The sequence below is a fragment of the Myotis davidii genome, unplaced genomic scaffold, assembly GCF_000327345.1.
Source record: "Myotis davidii unplaced genomic scaffold, ASM32734v1 scaffold425, whole genome shotgun sequence".
NCBI lineage: Eukaryota > Metazoa > Chordata > Mammalia > Chiroptera > Vespertilionidae > Myotis > Myotis davidii.
In genome coordinates this window covers 2,386,660-2,405,457 of record NW_006296413.1, presented here as the reverse complement: position 1 = coordinate 2,405,457, position 18,798 = coordinate 2,386,660, and the positions used below count along the sequence as shown (strand labels likewise).

Here is an 18,798-nt window from a genome sequence, read left to right as displayed (position 1 = left end):
GACCAGAGATCCTATGAACATTCATGTAGAAGTTTTTGTTAGAAAACCTGAGTTTGAGTCTTTTGAATATATATTCACAGTGGAATTGCTAGGTTATATAGCCATTCTGTGTTTAATTTATTAAGGAACCACAAATTGTTTTTTCATAGCAGTTGCATCATTTTACATTCCTACCACCAAAGTCTAAGGGTTCCAGTTTCTCTGCATCCTGGCCAGCACTTATTTTTCATTATTATTATTATAATTATATGGCCATTCTAGTGGGTCTGAAGTAGTATTTCAAGTCATTTGAAATATGATTTAACATTTGCTTTTTCTTCTAAAACATGAAGGGTAGTTTGGTCCGTTGCCTTACTTATGGTATATTTGATTATGTATTCTGTCATGTCTACTTCATTGTGGCCATATTCTTGTCCTCTTGCCTATTATCTTTTATCTCTAACCAGACTGTAAACTCCTTGAAGGCAAGGGATGAGGTCCTAATACTACTTTATATCTGCCAAGGCCAGGTATGTAGTAGGTATTTGTTAGTTTCATGCAGGTTGAACAGTATTCTTAATATTCCAGCAGTAGCTTTTCATTCTCTCCCTTCCTTAACCACCATTTTTTTAACTTTTTAGCTGTGCTGCCTTTCCATATCTTCTCTTATGCTGTTGCCTCTATTTGGAATTCTGTCTGTGGAATCTTTCTTGATGAAATTCTGTTTATTCTTTAGAGCCAAACTCAACGATTCTCCTACCCTCTTTTTTTCTTCTCTGATCAGTATAGGTTATATATTTTCCTTTATTTTTAATTACTGTTTAATTGTGTTAAACATTTTACTTTACTGACTAACTTTTCACAGCCGCCCATAGGGATTATTCACAAGTTATAGAAGATGATATTAAGGTTCAGAGCAGTTAAATAACTTGGCCAACTAGTATTAGAGATGAGATGTACATTAGATCTCTTTGGCTCCAAAACTATTATTTTCTTCCCCTAGTATTTTATGCTACCTCTTCTAGCATTCTGCCTTTTGTTGTGGTTGTTATGATTAGTTGGGAGTCTGATGTAAATAGATATTTATGTCCCTTATGGTAGGTATCTTTCTCAGTAAATATTTGTGGAACGTATGAAAAGGGAAATTTATATTAGAAATACTTGACAGGTTTGGGAAATAACCCTTTTAAACAAAAGAGTAGACAGATTGAAATTTAATCTAGTACTCACTAAAGAATCGGTCTTTTACTCAATTTGTGGGAGAGATTAGATTCTATTTCAAATCTGCATCAAAGCAGCGTAGCTCAGTGGATAAGTACATTGACTCTAAAATTGGCCTACCTGCATTCTTGTCCTGCTTTGTCCTGCAAGTTACCTATCACCTGTTTTCTCATCTGTGACATGGAGATTACTACTTAGCATTTAGGATTGAGTGAGATATTGAATATAAGATTCAGTGCCTAACCATATAAATAAACATGACATAAGGGAGTGATTGTTATTTTTAATATTACCCATTGTCTTTCCCATTTTCTGTGATTTGATTTTCTGTTGATTATCTCAAGTCACAACTAGCTCCTTGTTATTGAAAACCTTAAATAAGAAAGGGTTAGTTTGTTTACTTTCACTTGTATTTTACAGTCTTAATGTATTTATGGATATCAATGGCTCAGTAGAGATAATCAATGCATCTTTCATGGCAGGGAGTCGTCGCATGGTGGATGTCATGGATGTGAACACACAGAAAGGTATTGAAATGACGATGGCTCAGTGGACACGCTACTATGAGACCCCAGAGGAGGAACGAGAAAAACTCTATAATGTCATCAGCCTAGAGTTTAGCCACACCAGGCTGGAGAACATGGTGCAGAGGCCCTCCACGGTTAGTCTAATGATTTTTTCCACATTGTCATTGTCACCAAAAGAGTTGTATATTTACTAGGAGAATTTATTACTTTCTGTACATACCAAGATGAAGATAAAGAGGAACAAGACAATTTGATAAGGATAATTTGCATTTTTAAATGGTCCATCATTTTCTAAAATAATTTAATTTTATATAGGGAGGGACCATTCTGATTTACATCACCAATATACTTAATTTAGGAACGTTGGCCTTTGTACATAATAAAGAATAATCTTAAAATTCACTCTTGTAAGTACTGTCAATAGGAAGTTTGCCTTATAAATTTCTGTCCTATAGGTTTATGTTTGCTGAGAAGCTTGGGAGAAAATTGGTTTAGAGCTAGGTGATTGTTTTATGAAATTACTTTGGAGTAGCTTCTACTGGATAACTAGTAGCAATAAATTGACACCCCGTACTTAGGGAAAGTTAGTCTTTGATCCAAGCTCTCCTGAAGATAGGTGCTGATTTTACCCATTGCTTGGCTAAGTAGTGACTGTCTACAGGACATTGAGAAAACTTATTTTTCTGATGGGGATTGCTTTCACTTTTGAAATACACCTAGTCATTTACAGACAAATTTTATTCATTTAATTCCTGACTCAGAACTCATTTTTGTCAAGTATTACACCTGGAACTTGGAATATACTAATTGTTTAAAGTCAAGATCTCCGTGTTTTATCCCTTTGACTTTCAAAGCTAAGATATTGTAATTGCTTTTACATCATTATGTGTATGTATATATATATAGCTTACTACTAAGTTACATTGTTATTATATTAATACATAGATATGTATAGACCAGTGGGAAAATGTCCACAGTATGTCACTATTATCTGAATAGATAATTTTTTGTCATTGCTTCTTATAACTTGAGATGCTATAATTAAATACAGAATTTCTCATTAAGAAAACATTTCCCCCTGTAGAATGACAAAAGTTTTTTTAATAGTAATTTTTGTTTGTTTGGTCATATGGAAATACAGGAAGACAGGAAATATAGGTACATTTAACTTTGTTATTAGCCAAACCTGGTCTACTTAATAAATAAAGAGTTCAATTAAGTGAGGAATGTAATAATTACAATAACCTATTTTTATAAATGTGTTCCTTAATATTTTTAGAATTTCAATTTAAAAGAAATATGGTTGTACTTATAAAATTAAAGCTTGATCTGGATCATACTTTTTCTTTTTTTTTTTTAATTTAGAAATGTGTTACTTACACATGAAGCCTTCTTTGTAACATCCTTAATTGATTCATTATGCCCCTAGTTTTTTGGTTGGTTGTTGTTTTTTTAAATATATTTTATTGATTTTTTACAGAGAGGAAGGGAGAGGGATAGACAGTTAAAAACATCAATGAGAGAGAAACATCAATCAGCTGCCTCCTGCATACCCCGCACTGGGGATGTGCCCGCAACCAAGTACATGCCCTTGACCGGAATCGAACTTGGGACCCTTGCTGACGCTCCATCCACTGGGCCAAACTGGTCAGGGCACTGTCCCTAGTTTTAATGATTTTTAAATGCTGATAAAAAATCATTTTATAGCCCTAACCGGTAGGGTGTGTGCAGGAGGCAGCTGATCGATGTTTCTCTCTCATCGATGTTTCTAACTCTCTATCCCTCTCCCTTCCTCTCTGTAAACAAATCAATAAAATATATTTTTAAAAAATCATTTTAAAAAATTAGAAAATACTGTACCATTAAATGGAGGAATAGAATCTGTGGAAGGGCTCAGAAGTAGAAAATTTTCTAAGGACAAAGGGATAATGCACAAGTATCTTTAAGGTACCTAAAACCTGGCCAGAAAGATTGAGTGAGCTATTACCAAGGTCACATCCTAAAGTCAAGCAAGCTTTCTATGACCTTGCTATATAAGCGGTAACATACTCTGCTGGATTACTATTTATTTATTTACTGTTTTGCGGGTTTTCTTGCCCACAGTATACCCCTCCATTTATTTAGGTCTTTTCTAATATATCTCAATAATGCTTTTTTTAAAAATCAACTTTATTGAGGTACAATTGACATACAATAAAATGTACCCATTTTAAATGTACGTTTCAATGAGTTTTGACAAGTGTATTCATTCATGTTTTTTACATAAATGATATGATCTCTTGTTCACTATGATCTTTCATATTTTCCAATTTAGCTTATTAGTTCAAGTGCCTACCACATGCTAAGCACTGTGCTAGGTGCCAGAGGTACTGTAGACAATAAGGCCATCCTTATCCTCAAAATGCTCAGAATCTCATGGGGAGAAAGACCAGAGGATAGGCATTTATATAAACTTCAATATGGAAATGCTTCAAAAGAGAATAAATACAGAATGAGAATGTTGTGGAAAGCCAATAGGAAGGACTAAACTGGAGGCAAACTGGGGAAGCTCTTTAAAGGACGTGATACCTAAACTTAACGTGAAGGAAATAATGATGCAAAGAGAGGGAAGACTAGCCCTGGCCTGTGTTTCTCAGTGGTTAGATCATCAGGCCCACGAACAAACAGGTTGCAGGTTAGATTCCCAGCCAAGATTCACTTCCAGCCCTGGTCAGGGTACATGTGGGAGGCAACTAGTCGGTGTGTGTGTGTCTCACATCACTATTTCTCTCTCTCCTTCTCTCTCCCTCCGTTTCCCTCTTTCTCTCTCTGAAATCAGTAAAAATTCTTTCCCTTCCACTCTCTCTAAGAAAATCAAAGGAAGACTAGAATTCCAGGCAGAAGGAACAGAATGTATAAAAGCAGGTGCGCAGGGAGAGTAAGGTGGGCAACTTTTAAGTGCCATTGTGGATGCTAGCATAAAGTGGGATTCTTTGGTGAGACGAGAGATTGTTTACTGCTGTCATTCCAGCAGTAACTGGGAGATAGATAAAAATTACCAACAGATACAATGTGCAGATTTGTTTGGTGATGAGGAAATTAGTTTATGGAAGGCCATGAGCTGTTTTTGCAGTGTATGAATGAATACATTAGGTCCTAGGTATTAGACTTCTTCTTACCAGTTGGGCCTATATTGGTGCAGAATAGGTAGAACCTGGTTGTTATCCCTACTTGCTCTCAAATGGATGAAGCCATTCAACAAAAAGCCTATCCAGAGCCTAAAGATTAAAAGTATGAACACCTTACCACAGTGTTCTCCTGGAAGTCAGACAACATGATAATAACAAATAAAGGGAGGCCAAGATGAGTGACTTGTTGTTGCAGGTGAGAAATTCTGGCCAGAGTAGTTCAGCTTTCTCTGAATGGACACCAGATAAAGGAATACTCGTGTGTTTCTTATTTCCCTCTCCCCCATCGGACATAAGAACTTACAGTGTATTGAGCAAGTACAATTATTCATTATTTTGATAAAGACTTTCTAAAGGATATTACCAGAAGATGGGAGATGCTGACTACTGCATTAAGTGAACAGAAAGTAGATTTTGATTGAGAGAAAGAAAGGAATCTGGGTTTCATTCAGTGTTCTAGGCCTATGAATGCTTGGTTAATTAAAACTGGTGGCTCCCTAAGCAGAACTTCTTTGAATGAAATGGAGCAACAAGTTAACCTTCATAGTTGCTCCTAATCTTGCTTGTTTCAACTTGCATGTCATTTCCATACACTCTCCCGCAGTTTACATCTGGGTGTCCACTGGACACCTGTCTCATCTCATTATGCACAGACTGTATGTATCTGTCTAGATGTGTATTTTTTAATCAAACAGATGTTGTTATAAAGCTTACTAGCTACATATTTTTTACAGTCGTAAGTTAGATATTTACAATGTCAGTGCTACACTGGATTCATGGTTGTTTGGCTCACACTTTATCTACTGAGACTGTTTCTTAGAATTCAGTGCTTGGGTATAGACATTTGAAGGTCCAGGATATGTTACAATTCAGTGTAAAGTGTTCAATAAGTTCATATATTTTCACTTCTCATTTCTTTCAGCACATATTATTTCGAACAGATTCCTAAATTCTGATAATATTATTTCAAAAAATTTTAACATGTAGATATATCTACTCTTTATAATATCTCTTTCAGGTAATTATTCTCATTTTACAGATGAGTTCCAGGGGCTTGCATATGATTTTTAAAAACGTTTTTTATTGATTTCTGCCCTTACTGGTTTGGCTTACTGGACAGAGCAGCCGTGGGCAAACTATGGCCCACGGCCCATTTGAAATGAATAAAACTAAAAAAAAAAAGACCGTACCCTTTTATGTAATGATGTTTACTTTGAATTTATATTAGTTCACACAAACACTCCATCCATGCTTTTGTTCCGGCCCTCCGGTCCAGTTTAAGAACCCATTGTAGCCCTCGAGTCAAAAAGTTTGCCCACCCCTGGGATAGAGCGTCGGCCTGTGGACTGAAGTGTCCTGGGTTCAATTCCGGTCAAAGGCATATGCCCGGGTTGCAGGCGATCCCTAGTGGGGGGTGTGCAGGAGGCAGTCGATCAGTGATTCTCTCATCATTGATGTTTCTGTTTAGCTCTTCCTCTCCCTTCTTCTCTGAAATCAATAAACATATACTATATAATAAAAGTCCTATATAATAAAAGCCTAACATGCAAATTGTGTCCTTGGGTGGTCATTTGACTGGAGACTGGGAGTTTGATTGCTTGCTATGAAATGCACTGACCACCGGGGGCTGCGTGGAATATGGTGGGTGTTGGCGGCGCTGCTGCTGGCCCCAATGGGCCCGGAGGAGAGGGGGACTGCTGTGGGATTGTGGAGCAGGTGGTGCCAGGCCAAGGTGGATGCGAGTGGGGACCCAATCGCCCTCTGATTGCCCTGCAGATAGCGACCAGTGGCAGGGGGCGGGGCTGCCGTCCAGCTTCCAGGTACTGAGGGAGCAGGGCAGCAGCCTGCAGGCGGAATGTTGGAGCAGATGAGGGGGCAACGCCAGGCCAAGGTGGGGTGCCAGGCAGGGCTGCGAGGCTAGGGGCACGAACTGGGGCCCGATCTCTACAGGCCACCCCGAGGGACCCCACCCATGCATGAATTCATGCACTGGGCCTCTAGTGTGTGTGTGTGTGTGTGTGTGTGTGTGTGTGTGTCCATAGTAGTATCTCTTGTTGAGAAAAAGGTCCTAATTATGACTGTAAAGTATATATTTCAGAGAGGAAGGGAGAGAGAGATAGTAAATAGGCTGCCTCCTGCACACCCCCTACTGGGAAGAGTCCACAACTCAGATATGTGCCCTGACCTAGAATCAAACTGTGACTTCCTGGTTCATAGGTCGACACTCAACCATTGAGCCACACTAGTTACATAAGATTTTGAGAAAACATGACCTGGAACTTCTGATTTCTCACCATGTAGATTCATGCAAAGCTCAAATCCCTACTGGTTTTTTTTTCTTTGTCTTTCTTTCTTTTTTAACTTTTAATATCTTAGTTGCTCTAATAGTGTTATAGCTTTCTGTTCGTTTATAGGTACCTTCCAGGTAGTGCCTCTTATTGTATAAAAAAAAATAGAGTTGATTATACCAGAACCAACACAGAAGAGAAGGCTTGGCTGGACACTACTGTTACTTAATAACTTCACTTTGATTAGTGCTGTCTTTATGATCATGTTAATAGAACCATTAGTCTTTATTCTCGTTAAATAATAATTACTAGAATGTTTGCCCACCAGTACTAAGATTCAGCAACAGATTGTTTTAGTTCACTTATACTTATAGTCAGTCTTTCAATGTGTGTTTTGAGAAATTCATTTTTCTTTAAAAAAATGTTTTTGTTGATTTCAGAGAGAGGGAGAGGGAAAAAGAGATAGAAACACCAATAATGAGAAAGAATCATCAGTCAAATGCCTCTTGCATGCTCCCTACTGGGGATCTAGCCACAACCTAGGCATTTGCCCTGACTGAGAATCAAACCTCAACCTCTTGGTTCATAGGTCACCCACCACTCAGCCACTGAGCCACACCGGCTGGGCAAAATTCTATTTTTCTTGATTTTAAAATTCCCTTTAATCCTGACCCTACCTTTGAAGCCTAAATGTTTTCCTTTTTAAAGGTGGATTTCATTGACTGGGTAGACAACATGTGGCCAAGGCATTTGAAGGAAAGTCAGACTGAATCAACAAATGCCATCTTGGAGATGCAGTACCCTAAAGTGCAGAAGTAAGTGGCTTACCCTGCATTTTCCTCAGTGTGCTAGGGGAGACCAAAGTAGTAGCAAGGACTGGTTCCTTACGCGCCATGCCCCGTATCCTAAATGATCAAAAGCATGAATTCTTTAGAGTAGCCTTTACAGTCCCAAAGGGAAGCGTGTATGTAAGAGTATTACAACCCATGATCACATGGTTAAAGAAAAAAATTTATACTGGTAATGAGATGACTTGCAATTGCATTCCTCTCACTGACTGGGAGTGGATTAGATGGAAGAGAGAGGGAGTGTACTGGGCAGAGTATGGCATTGTGGTGGGGCGGGTCCTCTTTTTCTCATCAGTGCACTAACACTGCTGCTTTTTTTGGGGTCAGGTACTGTCTAATGAGTGTTCGAGGCTGCTATACTGACTTCCATGTCGACTTTGGTGGTACCTCTGTCTGGTATCACATCCATCAAGGGGGAAAGGTACGGTTATAGTTGTGATGGGGGTTGGAATCTGACACTGGTTATATGACTTTGCTTTAGTTCATGCTTGCTTAATATACGTGGAGATGAATCTATTAGGAGATTGTCCTGCTCATATCTAGAGAGAATTATAGATTTAGTTGACCTTCTTGGCTAGAATTCAATAGGAATTAGTATTCATCTAGACCACTATGATCATGCCAATATTTGCATAGTGTTTAGTAAACCTCAACAGTCCTGTTTGTAGATCCCCAAAGCAGAATTCTCCAAATGAAGGCAAGGAAGTGGTTTTAGGAGGACAAGATAATTTCTCTATGTGGGAGCATAATAAGATAGTAAAAGGACACACAAACTTTGGATAGATTCACAATGAAATCAGCAATTTGAGATCTAAAGTACCTTTCCCTATATGAAGGCATTGGTGTAAAATGGGGCCAAAGGATACCTTTAAGACGTTTCTGAAGTTATAAATAGATTTTGAAAGATTATTCACCTTTATAAAAAATTATATTTCAGCTTGTTGGAGTTTCTGAAATGGTGTGAGAATGGAAATCTAGAACTAATATTAGGGGTTAATAGTATTATACTCTTATTGTTACCCTTTTCCCTCTTAGAATTTAATGCATTTGTGAGAGAAAAGTAAAACTGGAATAAAAACAGATAAAGTTTTAAACCTTTTAAAATGTGAGGTCCTAATCTAGAACAATTGTACCTCTAAATCCAAAATCATTTTATTTACTTTGGATCCATTTAAGTGGTACCTTAAGTTTTATTCTTTTGGTCTTAGTCGCTACCTTGGAACAAAGCAACCCAGACAGTCTCTTAAAGATTTTGTACCTAACAATAGAACTGTAGAGGCCAGACAGCCAGGGGCGAATAAGGGACTGCCTAGGTAATAAGCCCAATGCCCCAGTTCTTTCTGAGTCTTAGATAGGTTCTTTGTTCTACATTCAAATCTCAGGGAAACTCTAATGCTGTTTCATCAAGTGGAGGATGAAACAATATGTACTTTTGGGGGCCCTTAGAATTTCCCAGTGATCAAGTTCTGTTAGCTGGGAGAATTGCTTGCCTTTCTTCTACATGTTGGTTTTAACTTTGTACCTATTTATCAGTTGAGGGGGGTGACTGGGTCATGTCAATGGCGGTTAACAGACTGAAGTTTTTTAACTCACAGGTCTTCTGGCTCATCCCCCCTACAGCCCACAACCTGGAGCTGTACGAGAATTGGCTGCTGTCAGGGAAACAGGGAGACATCTTTCTGGGTGACCGGGTGTCAGATTGCCAGCGCATTGAGCTCAAGCAGGGCTATACCTTCGTCATTCCCTCAGGTAAGCAGGATAGGAAAAATGGATTATCTACTCTAGCCACTTTTTTTCTTAAGTCAAAAGGAGGAATTGATGGATTACTACCAAGAATGATTATGATGCTGGGGTAGGCAGAAAACAGCAGTGTCCTTTCCTGTCATTATGCAGTGGATGCTGAGATTTTTTTCTTTTAAGGCAGTGATTTTCCACTAAATGTATGTATCAGAATTGCCAATGGATGCTTTTCAGATCTATATGTTTGGGCCCCACATTAGCCCTAGAAATTCAGAATCTCTAGATAAAACCAGTTCTGCAGGTGATATACAAACCTCTGGTTAAGAACTACCTACTCCTCTAGAGGATGACTGTGAAAGCTAGAGAAAGTGCTGAATTAGTAATATTTTTTATCAGGTCATTCGTTTCAAAATAAGTACTCAGAGCACAGCTTTTAGGGTCACAGACATGTATTAGAATTCTGACTATGCATTTACCTGCTAAACCACTTTTGTCAAGTATTTAAATCTCTGTTTTATTTTGTTGTGAGGAGTAAATGAAAATACATGTAAACTCTTATACTGAGCCTAATCATAGTAGGTACGCCAATAAATAGAAGCAGCATTTAGTAAAAGTTTGTTACATCTCTCTCTCTCTCCCAATTTTTTTGCGGGGGAGGGAACCAAAATTTTCGGTGGCCTTGTTTCGACAAGGCTTTAAGAAAACACTTTACGTTCATTTTCTCATTTAATGCTTACCAACAAGCATGTAAAGTATAATTTGTGTTTTATAGAGGATAGTGAAACTGCAAGAGATTAAAGAATCTGAACAACCACTAAGAGGCAGAAAAAAAAAATGTGTGGTGTAGGAATCTTGTACTAGTTCTCTGAAAGAACCATTTCAGAATGTGTACTTACAGCTACTACCCTTCACTCCCTTTCTTCTAGGCTGGATTCATGCTGTGTATACTCCTACAGACACGTTAGTGTTTGGAGGCAATTTCTTGCACAGTTTCAATATCCCCATGCAGTTAAAAATATACAACATTGAAGATCGGACACGGGTAAGTAATTCTGTGTAACAGTTGATGTGAACAGGATTACTCTAGTTAGATAAATGTTATAAGAGATTCATTGATAGTTTATCTCAAAACTTTAATTTTTCTTTGGATTAAAATGCAGTGTTCACATTTTGGGAACACTGAAATAAAAGTTTTAACAAGATCTACGTGCTTGTTTTGGGGGACTCCAATTCATAGAGGTTCTTGATATCTCGGATTTATGTGGGGCTAGAGGTAGACATTTGATAGTGTCTTGAGCCATGTTTTTCATTTTTATGCTCTTAGAATAATTTGTTGTAATGGGACTTATCAACTCAAGATCCACAACTTTAAGTTCATGTATCTTTCTTTACTAACACTCAAACTATTGTAGTTTAATATAGAAATGTGTATACTGCCTTTCTCAACGGAGAGAAATCTAAAGTATTATAGAAAATGATTTGTGTGTCTTGTTTCTGTTTTCCCTAGGATGGTACAGAGCTGATTTCATTCTAGACGTATAGGAAAAAAGTTAGTTCATATACATGCAGTAGGTACTTTAAGGCAGGATTTAGCAAACCTTTTCTGTAAAGGACCAGATAGTAGAAATTTTAGGCTTTGTGGGCCGTACAATGTCTGTCTATTTTCTAACTCTGCCTTGTAGAATGAAATATTTAAAAGATTGAGCATGGCTTAAATAAAATAAAATTTTATTTATGGACACAAATTTGAATTTCATATATTTTTCCTGTCACAAATGCTCTTTTAGGGTATTTTTTTCAACCATTTAAAAATGTGAAAACCACTCTTAGCTCACAGACCTTATAAAACAGACTAGAGGCTCAGTGCACAAAAATTTGTGCACTCGGGGGGAAAGGGGTTCCTCAGCCCGGCCTATGCCCTCTCGCAGTCTGGGACCCCTCAGGGGATGACCATCTGCTGGCTTAGGCCTGCTCCCTGGGGGGATTGGGCCTAAGCTGGCAGTCAGACGTCCCCCTGGCAGCCCGGGAGCCCTCGGGAGATGTCCACTTGCCAGTGGGGAGCAGGCCTAAGCTGCAGTCAGACATCCTTAGTGCTGCTGAGGAGGCGGGAGAGGCTCCCATCACCACCTCTGTACTGGTAGTCGTCAGCCTGGCTTGTGGCTGAGCAGAGCTCCCCCTGTGGGAGAGCATTGACCACCAGGGGGCAGCTCCTGCATTGAGCGTCTGCCCCCTAGTGGTCAGTGTGTGTCATAGTGACCAGTCATTCCCAGTCGTTCTGCTGTTAGGGTCAATTTGCATATTACCCTTTTATTATTATTATAGGATAGTTGACCAAATCCATCAGCTGCTATTTGCTGGCTGACCCATGCCTTAGGGTTAAATAGGGCAGACCCTAGTTTGTCAGGGCTGAATTATATCTGTATATGATTGAAGTATAGATGGTATTGACATTAAACAGCAGTTAGAATACAAAATATTTAGGGCACGTGATGTTCATAACTTGCTCTGAAGTAGTTCAGCAAATAACAGCATATATGAATAGAGATTAGCAAATATGGAGAAATGTTAACAATTGGTGAATCTTGGAGAAGTTAGAGAAGTCTTCATGGTACTGCACTTGAAACTTTTTGGTGGACTTGAAAGTTTTTAAATTAAAAAGTAGCAGTTAGGCCCTAACTGGTTTGGCTCAGTAGATAGAGCATCAGCCTGCAGACTCAAGGGTCCCAGGTTCGATTCCAGTCAAGGGCGTGTACCTTGGTTGTGGGCATATACCCAGTAGGGGATGTGCAGGAGGAAGCTGATCGATATTTCTCTCTCATCAATGTTTCTAACTCTCTATAAAAAACTCCCCCTTCCTCTCTGTAAAAAAATCAATAAAATATTTTTTTAAAAAAGTAGCAGTTAGTAAAGAATTTACACCTTTTAGAAGGAATAGGTATTGGCCTGTTTACGGTGAACATGGTCAGTTAACTATTTTGGTGTCTATTTTGAAACATTTATTTTGGTTAGGAACTACTTATTATCTTATATATATATAAGATTGGTACTGTTGGAGTTACAGGGATTGCCCTATTAGTAGAATTAAGAGAGAATGCAGTGCTTTTTAAATGAATTTTCTAAAGGTGAACTTCTGCTTGTTTGTTAAGCATAATGAAACTACAAAAGATAGCAAGGAGTTTAATAAGTTTGAAGTTGTAATAATCCTATATAATAAAGAGCTAATATGCTAATTAGATCAAACATCCTATATAATAAAGAGCTAATATGCTAATTAGACCAAACAGCAGAATCACCATCCGGACGAAGCTGGGCTGCGAGGGCCTGAGGGCCAAGGCAGCAGGGACTGCGAGGGCCGAGCCCCTTGCACGAATTTTGTGCACTGGGCCTCAAGTAGTTAATATTATTACATATTATTCCATTTTTCTTAAGTATGGCTTAGTTATTTTATTCCAAATAAGGAACCCTTCTGTGTTTCTATAAAATGAAGTAGTGTTTTGTTTTGTTTTTAATTGCTTTCTACATCAACCTTTTATGTGCTAAATACCAACCTGGTATATGTCTAATATATTATTGATCTCTATAACTTACCAAGTTTAAAGAAGAATATAAAAAGATGTTTTATGAAAGAAATATAAATTTAAGGCATTGCTTTGGTTACTTTTGCCATGCCAGTGTAGAAATATACTATATAAACTTAAGTGTTAGTAATTATTCTCCTGATAGTGCTTAAAGGATCAATAATTTTGTAATCAGGAGCAAAAAATTTGAACCCAGTCTCAGTAATTGATATGCTCTCTGGTGTCTGGCAGTATAGGTAAAATGTAATGGGGCAGGATGGGTATGTGATATCTTGACTATTACTAACATAATCTGATGAGTTCAAGTAAAAAATAGCCGAGCCAATGTCCTATTATGTATTTTCTTTTTTTTCTCTTATCAATATTACTCAGTTCTGAAGAGTCCAAAATGACTTTAATTTGGGGAGCTCATATATTTTTGTGGTCCATCCCCCTATCTACCGAGAAGTAAATTTGACTTTTAAATAAGAGAGGAGAAGCCTCTTCTTGTTGTAGCCACCTAAGAGACCCAGACCCAGAGCCTGGCTTCTCTGTGTTGGAAAACTAATGAGAAGTACATGCCTCTCCTGCCTTGGATGAGGAAAGGGCCCTGTGACCTGGTGAAGGATTTTAGAGTCACATGTTCTACCACTGAGCTGTACGCTTTCTTGGTGAAGGGTTTTGAAAAGGGACTCCCATCCAGATCATCTCAACTTGGGAAGACTACCTGACATGCAGCTTTGAAAAGGAGATGGGAACTTATTCTCAGGAGTTGCATATTTAGAACAGTCTTTAACATGTTGTTTTGCTTATTCTTCTGAAAGGTGGCCTCTCTAAATGAAAACAACAAACTATATTTAGGATAGTCCCCATCACTGGTCTTCTTCACTGAATAATACATACTGATTTGCCTTTTCCTTGGCTTTGGTAGATCTAAAGGACTGTTCTTTTTATTATTATTTAGCTGGAATAATTTCATGCCACTTTTGGGGAAAATGGAAAGAAAACAAAGATAGTGACTGATTAGGCCATGTGGAACAGTAATCTTGATTTGTGGACATAACATCTTGTCAAACTACAAAGTGCAAGACAGGCAAGCTCCGAGTTGATAGCAGGGAAAATAGTCAGTCTTGTATCATGGACTGGATATAGCTAGAGAATGAGTCTCTAATTATACTTTCATAGATGTAAGGACATAATAAAAACATATAACTTAATTTCATGTTCTGTTTTTCCATTAGATTCTTTATTCCATGGCCTTCTTACTCAGGGTAGAACTATAATAAAGGCCAGATGCTTGACATGCCTTTGTATTCTAAGAACCCTAAAACAATTTTCTCAGTTAACTATATTGTGTCTTACATGGTAACTCTCTGTCTCAGAACTTCTTTTTGATGCTTTCCTACTCAGAAGTTATAAATAATGACAGTTTTTTTGGTTGTTCTGAATGGTCTTTCCAAGTACCATTTATCTTTAGTGATTGTTTCCCAAGATCAACATTTTCTAGGTTGTCAGATAGAAAATGCCAGCCTGGGTTTTCAGGTTGACTAGAGAGTTTTTTCTAGATTAATTATTGCAGTGATACAGTTATCTAACTCGCTTTTAAAGTTGATATTAATTTTCTTTTCTCATTATTTTGCTTCTGTAGGTTCCAAATAAGTTTCGCTATCCATTCTACTATGAGATGTGTTGGTATGTGTTGGAGCGCTATGTGTACTGCATAACCAACCGCTCCCACCTAACCAAGGAATTTCAGAAAGAGTCCCTCAGCATGGGTAAGTTTTCTGCCTATACAAACTTTCAAGACACCCTACAGGATTGAGGGTGTGGCCAAGAATATTCAACAGGCTGTTGCTCAATGGTTTTTTGTGGGGGTTTTTCTGTTTTGTTTTGTTTTGTTTTTTTACTTATCTACCTGAAAATACCAAATTTAGTCATTGGAGTTGAATGCTGGTTAACAGCTGATCTCCTACCCAGATGTGAATTACTAGGCTAAATGAAATATTCTGGATCTCTGTCTGAGTTTGTTATTACTTCATTCCTCAAGAAAGGAATCAATTTTCTGGTATGTATCTTACTTTTTAAAAAAAAATTATTAAATATATTGGGATAATATTGGTTAATAGGGTCATAGGTTTCAATTGTACATTTCTATGATACATGACTTGTATATTACATTATGTGCCCACTACCCAAAGTCATATCATCTTCCATCACCATATATTTGTCCCCCTTTACACTCTTCATCTTCCTCTCTCCCCCCTTCCCCTCTCCTCTGGTCACCACCATACTGTTGTCTATGTCTGAGCTTGTTTGTTTATTGCTTTCAGCTTTATATCCCACATCTGTATGGCTAAGTAGTATTTCATTGTATGTACCACATCTTTATCCAGTCATCCATCTAAGGACACTTAGATTGTTTCCATGTCTTGGCTATGGTGAATAATGCAGCAATGAGCATAGGGATTACAAATGTCTTTATGAATAAATGTTTACAAATTGGGGGGGCAGATACCCAGATGATGGATTCGTGGGTCTCATAGTAACTCAATTCTTAGTTTACAAAACTACTTTTTAAGTATACTAGTATGTGCTTCACACTGTCTACTTTTTAAAAAGATAATTAAATCATAGCCCCAAATTTGAGTTTGAACTTGAAATTAATTTACAATAATTTTCATAGGTAACTTATTTTTAGTACACAAAATCGAGCTCTTCTCAATCTTCTGAAAATCCTATAGCTGTGATTTTTAACAGTGGATATATGGGTGTTGGAATAAGGAGAGACCATTTTAAACATGTTACAACTTCATTATTTATAACTTGAATGCCCCTCCTAGATGCTGCCTATTTCTCTCATTGATCACATGGCCAAGTGGCTTGTTCTTACTGCATTTTTTTTTCATACCAACAGATTTGGAGTTAAATGGGTTGGAATCTGGAAATGGAGATGAAGAAGCAGTGGATCGAGAACCCCGGCGCTTGAGTAGTAGGCGTTCGGTCCTCACTAGCCCTGTAGCCAATGGGGTCAACCTGGATTATGATGGACTGGGCAAAACCTGCCGAAGTCTTCCAAGTCTGAAGAAAAGCTTGTCTGGAGATTCATCATCTGACTCTAGCCGGGGCTCCCACAATGGCCAAGTGTGGGACCCCCAGTGTAGTCCCCGAAAGGACAGGCAGGTGCATCTGACCCATTTTGAGCTCGAAGGCCTTCGCTGCCTTGTAGACAAGTTGGAGTCTCTGCCACTACACAAGAAATGTGTCCCTACAGGGATAGAAGATGAAGATGCTCTGATTGCTGACGTAAAGGTAAAAGTTGGTTGTGTTGTACGACCGCTACTGATCTGACTAGAGCTGTCAATTTCTGGATTCTGAGAAAGAAATTTTGTATAAGTTTGTACTGCATAGTGTTTTAGTTCCTAAAAAGAGGTGCCTGTTGTGAAAATACTAATATTTGTATCATCAGGACTTAAATTTACTCTTAAAAACAAAAATTGCAGGCTGATCATAAAAATAAAGAAGAGCCTGGGAAAGTGTTTATATTAAGAAAAAAAGAGGTGCCTGTTGAAATATTACTTTAAACTTAAGTTACCCTCAGATAAACAGGCCTATTTCAGAACAAAAGTGGCCAGTAATAATGTCTAACAGTCTTACCCCAAGCAGAAGAAAGAAATTATTTTATGTTGGGTTATATTAAGTAGGTTTAGCATATTTAGTTTCAAATTTATCTAGTGGGAAGACATAAATATATAGGGCAACTTTTAAAAAAATATCATTTTAAATATAATGCAACCTATTATATCAAGTTTCTTCATGTTGTATATCTTTATCTTTTTTTCCAAGAGATCTCCCAGCCATAGCTGGTTTGGCTCAGTGGATAAAGCGTCAGCCAGCGGACTGGAGGGTCTCAGGTTCGATTCCAGTCAAGGGCATATACCTGGTTGCAGCTAGATCCCCAGTGAGGGGGAGGGGGTATGCAGAAGGCAGCCAATCAATGAGTCTCTCTCATCATTGATGTTTCTATCTTTCCATTTCCCTTCCTCTCTGAATCAATAAAAATATATTTTTTAAAAAAGAGAGAGAGAGATCTCGGTATTAGTAATCTTGAAAGCCTTTCCCATGCCTCGTGTGTTGGTCTCAAAGAAATGAGTTTGTGTTTTTTTACATATGTTCTTATTTTTTGGATATTTTTATTGATTTCAGAGAGGAAGGGAAGGGAGAGAAAGAGAAACATCAATGATAAGAGAGAATCATTGATCTGCTGCCTCCTGCATGCTTTCAACTGGGGACTGAGCCCACAATCTGTGCATGCGCCCTGACCAGGAATTGAACTGTGATTCATAGGTCGACACTCAACCACTGAACCATGCTAGCTGGGCAAAATGAGTTTATTTTTAAGGGATCCAGATTTGAGCCTTCTGAACTGGAGGGAGCTCTTTTAGGTATTTTCTCATATGTAGCCATTAAAATGAACAACAAAAAATGAAAAGCTGGGAATAACAATTTAAGTCAGTGTCTGGAACTATGTCTTGGTTGCAAGGCATGTGTATGTGTATTAGAAATCTAACTCACAATTTGTAGTAAGTGTTATTTTTAAAGCCTATCATAGATTATTTTAAGCCTCAGAAGGATTATAGGAAATAATTCTGTCACCTTAAGGTAGATGGGCTAAATACCTCATACTAGGGGTTTTTTTTCCATCTCTGATTACTGATTCAAGTTTTTCTTTGGTCACCACTAACCAACTGAAGTGCTTCCAACCTTTTGCAGCTACCTCAGGAAAGAATTCCAAAGACTGGAATAGGACCTGAACTTTTTTTCTTTATATGATTGACATTTTCATTATATCTTATTGTTTATGCCTCAGTAAAAAGGTAAATATCAGAGAGGCTAAAAGGAGTCTAACCTGGTGAAGTTGGTTCTCTCCCTGGACAATTGGTTTTATAGTTTGGTTTTATAAGGTTTGCTCTAGAAGAGGCAAGTGGCGTCACTTTACCTTGTATTTAGGGGAGGAAATGACAAAGTTCGAGGTAGGTGCAGTCCTGTTTTATAAAGATTAATGCATAGCACAAAGCAAACATAGCCATAAATTCCAGACTCCCAAGCTAGACCTCAGACTCACTTCCCATCCTTAAGTAATCAAAGGACACTTAGTTTCTTTCTTTTCCATTGTGATCGGACACATATAAGTATATTTTTCTGAGAATTTGAGTGTAATTTCTTTCTTTTTTTTCTACAGGAGTTTGTGGGGTTTTTTTAAATATATTTTTTTATTGATTTCAGAGAGGAAGAGAGAGTAAAAACATCAATGATGAGAGAGACTCATTGATTGGCTGCCTCCTGCACGCCCCCAACTAGGGATTGAGCCCGCAACCTGGGTATGTGCCCTTGACCGGAATCGAACCCGGGACCCTTTAGTCCTCAGGCCGACGCTCTATCCACCGAGCCAAACCAGCTAGGGCCAGAATTTA

At 38.1% G+C, this 18,798-nt stretch overlaps 1 protein-coding gene across 6 annotated transcripts in view; it reads left to right on the top strand.

Moving 5' to 3' along the window:
* KDM2A (lysine (K)-specific demethylase 2A) overlaps window positions 1-18,798 on the top strand; it is an 86,386-nt gene that overhangs the window by 46,378 nt on the left and 21,210 nt on the right. For all 6 annotated transcript variants that reach the window (XM_006771514.2, XM_006771512.2, XM_006771513.2 and 3 more), the window contains 7 exons: window positions 1,683-1,861; window positions 7,891-7,997; window positions 8,358-8,451; window positions 9,626-9,779; window positions 10,697-10,812; window positions 14,976-15,102; window positions 16,242-16,636. In XM_006771514.2, the coding sequence (XP_006771577.1) occupies window positions 1,683-1,861; window positions 7,891-7,997; window positions 8,358-8,451; window positions 9,626-9,779; window positions 10,697-10,812; window positions 14,976-15,102; window positions 16,242-16,636 (1,172 nt within the window). The remainder of the gene's footprint in view (window positions 1-1,682; window positions 1,862-7,890; window positions 7,998-8,357; window positions 8,452-9,625; window positions 9,780-10,696; window positions 10,813-14,975; window positions 15,103-16,241; window positions 16,637-18,798) is intronic.